This window comes from Fundulus heteroclitus, chromosome 1 (genome assembly GCF_011125445.2).
Source record: "Fundulus heteroclitus isolate FHET01 chromosome 1, MU-UCD_Fhet_4.1, whole genome shotgun sequence".
Classification (NCBI taxonomy): Eukaryota; Metazoa; Chordata; class Actinopteri; order Cyprinodontiformes; family Fundulidae; genus Fundulus; species Fundulus heteroclitus.
In genome coordinates, this window is record NC_046361.1 from 14,414,088 (window position 1) to 14,420,087 (window position 6,000).

Sequence of the window (6,000 nt, forward strand, 5' to 3'; positions counted from 1 at the left end):
AGCAGCGGCGGCGCGGGGCTGCTACCCATCAGCCATCTCTCTGTGAGTGTGGTATCTCTCGTTTCCCACACTCTGCGCCTATTCACTGGCCCTGAGATGGGGGACAATAGAAGTGTGTCTTGTTACACATCACATTAGCTACGGTGTTTGATCTCCTGTTGAAGGGGAAGAAGAGGAGGGGGGGGGGGGTGCGGCTTCAGCCAGACCATCTGGCCTGGCATACTAGACCCTGAGAAAGTCTCAGGCAGGCATGCCCCACTCTCCACAACTTCTGCACACAGGAGGGGCAACGACAACAACAACAAAAAAAAGTTGTGAAAGATTTTAGGAGCACTTGAGACATAATTCAAGCTTTAGGCGTCGTACTACGGACCACTGAAACAGAGGACAGAAAGGAGCGTGTGACCTGCAGGGTCGCCCCCGGACCATTTCTGAAAACACCTGTCTGAAAACAAGGACAGACAGAATGGCATGTTAACAATCCCTGTGAGAAAAACTATGGATGTGACAAAACACTAATTTAGCACTGGGCTTTTTTCCCCCAGTGCACCAAACTTTATTAAGTTATTCTTTAAAGTGATATCGATCCGACTTTTTTCTAATCCAGACCTTATGCCTGATCATGTTCGGTGTGTAGTTTAAAAAAATGAAGAATGTAGCTTAGAAGAGCACAAAACAGGAAGTGTGAGCCAGGCCTGAATCTCTGTCAGCAGATGAACACTATGAAGAGCCAAGTGTGCCAACATCAAATAAATAAATCATGAAAAGGTTATTTTCGTGTAACTTGCTGCTTCCTCGGGTCACACACGTTGTGTCATCTTCTGTATTCTAGCTAGAGTTTCTCTGTGTCACCAACTCCTGTTTTCCAGCGGAGAAAGCAGCGCAGTTCAACTACTTTAAAGGTTAATTGTAGCTTGAACTATTCATAACGATCACATCACACTTTTAAATGAATGAGGTGGTTGATTGAATGATGTGAACCCATTCCTTGACTTATCTGCATCTCTGTGCCTGAGAGTCGTTGCACTGATTATTTTGAACATGTTTAAATGGATATTTAAAGGGCTGTCTTTGAGGTTTAAGGACCTGTGAGGATTTAAGCATGTTCTCCCCCTGCATGCCTGGCTTTTCTCCACATACTGTGACCTCCTCCCACAATAAAAAAAAAAAAACGTGTATGTCGAGTTGATATTCCTCGATATGTGACTTTTTTTCTTTGAATATTGGCACTTTTAGACCGTCAAAGACCAGCAAAGACTTTACACAGGAGAGCCAGAGATAGAAAAATCTAAACATTAATTTTCGTGTGGATCTTTAACATCACTAATATCTGGTTTCTGATATGTAAGAAGAAATTAAAGCTTCAGAATGACTGACAGAGGTTTATTCTATCATATTGGGCAGGACAGACGTTTGTCTACCTCGTTTATTCAAGATTACCCTAAAAAAAAGAAGTTGGATGATCCAACTCATCTAAAAGGCAGCGGTTAACAGGAGGATTGACGCCGTGGTGTTGTAGATGAAACCACAACAGTGAGACTTACTCGCTGGAATGATGAATCAGTGTAAAGTCCAGCAGCTAGTGGTCGAGAGATAATAACCTGCCGGTCAGTGTGGAAAAACCAAAAGAGATCATTGACTTATGAAAGAACTGATCTGAGACCGGACACAAGCATCCTGACAACATGGCACAGGGCTGCGGTTTAGATTGGGTTGACGTAGACCTTAGCGTGCTGCTCCTGCTGCAACATGGCCGCCCAGGGGGCCCTGCGGGGGACAGTGATGGGAGCTGGGAGGAGAGCCCCCTGTGCAGGATCTGGACAAAGCAGCAGAACAGGGACTGAACATTCTCAGATAAAGCTCACATCTTCTTGATGAACTGCTGCTATCAGGCAAACATGACTGCTAATAATCTGCCTGGGTGGATCCTGGATATTTTAACAAAAGGCAACACAGAGAGTTTGAGTTAAGAATTGTCTCTCGTGTTTTAAATGCACTTCCACTGGGTCACATCGTAGCCGTGTTTTTTTTTTCCTTCTGTATACAAACAAGCAATAGAGCATCAGAGCGTCAAAGCAGGCATAATACGTTCATCATAAACTAGGCTGACGATTCGGCTGTTGTTAGTCTGCTCCAACAAAGAGAAAACAGCAGTGGCCCAGTGATCGAGAGTCTGATCTTTATAGAAATACTGAAAAGACCAGGAATTTCATTATTGTTTTCAGTAAAACCTCACAAGCACAAAGTTGCTTTAATCAAAGATCACACCATCGTTTACAGTGCAGTGGAGAGATGTAAAACCACCAACTATACGTCGATTGGTCCAGAGACAGAAACATGTCTCACTTAATAGTGCAATCTAATGTGATTTTTAGAGTGATTTCGTTCTGTACGCACTTTGTTCATACAAAATTACAATAAAGATATCTATCTATCTATCTATGTCTACAAGATGGGGCGAATGACTGTTATCCTGCAGCTAACTATGAACTCTTTTGTACAAAGATGGACTTGTATTTCACAATATCTGGGTGTCTGATGGTGAGGATGCTGGGATGAAATGTTGCTGGAAAGGGATGCCTATTTGAATTCCTCTATGGAAAAACCGTACATAGGCACAGATTATAGGTATCATCTACTCTGCCTGTTGTCATAATTATCAAGACCTTTGTTATTTTATCTTTATTGTGATGTCTCTTACTTCAATGTTATGTAAAATTATTAAAATGCTTAAATAAGAAGTAAAAAAAAAAAAAAAAAAAGATCACGCCATCGTGAGTGTGCATTTTTACAAACACTGTCAGACATGGAAACTGTCCTCTGGACGGACTGGTGAGCCCCAACCTGCCAGTGACAGAGATCCCTGCACAGCAAGTAACCACTTCTGCTGTAAATGATGACTTTCATCCCCTTCGCAGGGAGTTTCATTGGGACCGGACGTTTCTAAAAACAGCTTTATTAAAAACGGCTGCTGATTACCACGCCGATCCAAGACATTTAGGCCGTGGAGATCCATATTGGAGACTGTGTGGGACCGAGGGAGCCACGCACGAGCAAATCTTTTGGTCTGCTATGTTATGAGACGCTTCTAGGAGGAAGCACACAGTCACGCAGAATATGTTTTTGGAGTTAAGATTCCTTTTAAATGCACCACTATGTATGTGGTTGATGTACAGCAAAAGTTGAATAGAGAAGATGGAAAGTTGTTTGGTCTTCTTATGGCAGCCAGTTAAAAGGCTATGACAGGAAAATGGCTGAAAATGGAACCGGCTACCATAGAAGAATGGCATGCTATCGTGCTAAGTTTATCTCATGGAAAAGATCACATTTTCTCTCAGATACATTTGATAGAATTTGGTCAAAATGGTCTGAGTATGTAGAGGCTGTAAGGTCGGACTTCATGTAAAACCCAATCCTCCCAGCCATTACCCTCATTTGAGGATACAGTAGGTTGTGCGTACCAAGGTTTGTTAAGTGAGTCTCTCAGCTACTGTTTTATTTTTGATTTATTTATTTACTTATTTTTATTTTTTCATTTTTTTTCTCAATGGTGTTTTCAGGTTTTTCAATTTGTTGGAACGGGCTGTTGGCTTTTAAAATGTTAAATCACCAGCAAAAGAAATAAAATAATAATTACAAAACAAAAAAAGACGACTGCTGTTCCCCGACTGAACAAGTTGAGCTGACACTGCAACTCTCATTGGAGTCTAATGGCTTTAACAGATTTGATTTAGTCTAGAAGATTATTAGGTGTTTCATGCTCTGTAAAATTTGATTTCTTGTAAATTTATCCTCTTCCCGTGTCCTGATTTGATTTGATTTGATTCGTGAAGGCCGGAGCACTTTGAGCACTAAATGGTTCCGGTTGTGTCTAAAATGTCTGTATGAATGTTTGAACCCAAACAAATCTACCTACAGCTATTAATAAACCAACCTTGGACCTTGGTTTAAATTTCAAATTGCAGGGAATTCCTTTTAAAAGGCTTTTACTGACCTATTCAACAATTTGGTCTGCAGCACGTTTTACCTTCCTGATAAGCTCATTTCCTGTGATTGCGTGTAATAAAGCTCACAGAACCATTTCCCACTCTCTCTTTTAAGACATGTTCAAAGAACTGGATCACAAATCGCACTTCTGCTTGTAAGTGTTGCTCATTTGTGTTGTCGGCTGCACATTTTTCTTCAAACCTTGAACCTCTCTACCTGTGAATGGCCTATTTTTTGATGGATTGCGTGAAGTGAAGCATGCTGCATTAAACGACGATTAAAAGCAATGGGCACACTGATGTTTTTGTGTTTAAAACTCCATCAGAAGTTTATTCATCGTTTTTTTTACAGTTTCAAAGACAAACTTCTCAAGGAAGCAGTACAAGAGATGCTTTCAGTAAAGCCTGGAGTAAAAGACCTTTATAAAAGGCGTTAAGTAGAAGATGAAAAACATCTATTATGGACATCATGAGCAGATAGGAAATATGACTTCCATTTACACTCATTCACAATAAAAACCAAACAATGGTTACAAATAAAAGTGTTCTAATCCCAAGAGGATTACAGTAAACATGGATCCACTGGATCATTTCATGGCTCGTTATAACTTCATCAGCTGCAAGATTGATACTCAGCATCAATGCACAGATCATTCAAACTAATGTCGCGGACATTTAAGAGTTTAAAAACCAACGTGGTTCAAACAATACGGCGACGGCTCGGTGTTCCTCGCAGGAACAGAGAACATAATCACAGAATATTTTTTGAGAAGATGTGCAGTATGAAAACACATTGCATGAATATTCAGTAAAACCTGAACGCTTTCAGTCCTCCCACAGGGATGCCGGCACAACTTAACTACATAGAGCCATACTTGTGCCAAGTTACACCAGATTACACTCCGGGAAGTCTTATACTTTCTGTCCATGACGTTCACAGACGTAGTTCCCTCGCCCCGTTTTAGAAGTTTTCACCAGGGTCTCCACAGGGCGCTGCCGCTCGGCCTCAGGCCCTTACTGGAGCTGACCTGATGGAGGGGAGAGCCGGGGGGCGAGGGGCTGCAGGGGCTCAGACTGTTCCTGCTGGATGCCTGCAGACCCTGGAAGTGGCTGAGGAGCAGTCTGTGGGCCTGAGTCTGGACCTCACAGCGGGACAAGAAGCTGACGGCCTCCTGGACGCAGCGGGAGTAGCCATCCCAGGCCGTTACGGGGCCGGAGGTGAGGAGGCTCTGCTCCTCCTGCTGCTGCAGCTTCCGCTGCTGCCAGCTTCTCAGATACGCCACCGCCATCTCCAGGATGTCGGCCTTCTCCTGCTTCGAGTCCGGCTGCTGTCTGAGGAACTCGGGGCCCAGGAGGGATTTCAGCTGCTCGATGCTGGTGTTGATGCGGTCCCGGCGCAATTTCTCCACCATGGGCTTTCTCAGCTAAAAAAATTAAAAAGGAAAATGACTTAAGTGAGCTTGAATAGCATCTTAAAGGGCATTTCCATCAGCACTATTCAAGGGGAGTGTCTAAGCTCATGGAGGAGAAGTTTACCTTGTGCGCAGGAGGCAGGTGCTCCTTGCTTGCTTGTCCATAAGCAGTAGGTGCCATCGCTGCGGAGTGAGAGCGTCTCAGCTCAGCCTGGAGAGCCAGTCGAGTCTGTGCTGCTGCCTCCGCCGCTGCTGTCCTGTATTTATACCCGCCAATCTCCATATGAATGTGTGAGTCTTGGGCTTGTTGGAGTTTCTCACAGTCCCTTGGCCAATGGGAGCGCTGGGAAGGGCTTCAGGGAATGCGGGGCTGCCACATGCTCAATGAAGTGTTTATAGCCGTGGGGACAATGAGTGTGCCTCTGGGGAGCAGGTGGAGAAATGGACCACAAGAGAAAGAGCCCGGGGTGGAGTGGGCAGGGAGGAGGAGGAGGGGGGGGAGCTGGGAGAATGACCCGGCGCTTGTGTTGATATGGGAAAGTGGTGACCCCAGGGGGAAGCATGCCGCTGTCTCATGTCATCTCCACTGCCACGTAATTGCA

The 6,000-nt window shown here is 44.1% G+C and overlaps 1 protein-coding gene across 1 annotated transcript; it reads right to left on the reverse strand.

The window, feature by feature from the left end:
- Window positions 1-4,286: 4,286 nt before the first annotated feature.
- LOC105936380 (transcription factor HES-5) lies at window positions 4,287-5,659 on the reverse strand. The gene is made up of 2 exons (XM_012877175.3): window positions 5,523-5,659; window positions 4,287-5,410 (listed from the first exon to the last, which is right to left on the reverse strand). The coding sequence occupies exons 1-2, from the start codon at window positions 5,577-5,579 to the stop codon at window positions 4,958-4,960; spliced, it is 510 nt and encodes a 169-aa protein (XP_012732629.2). The 5' UTR covers window positions 5,580-5,659; the 3' UTR covers window positions 4,287-4,957.
- Between the last annotated feature and the right edge of the window lie 341 nt (window positions 5,660-6,000).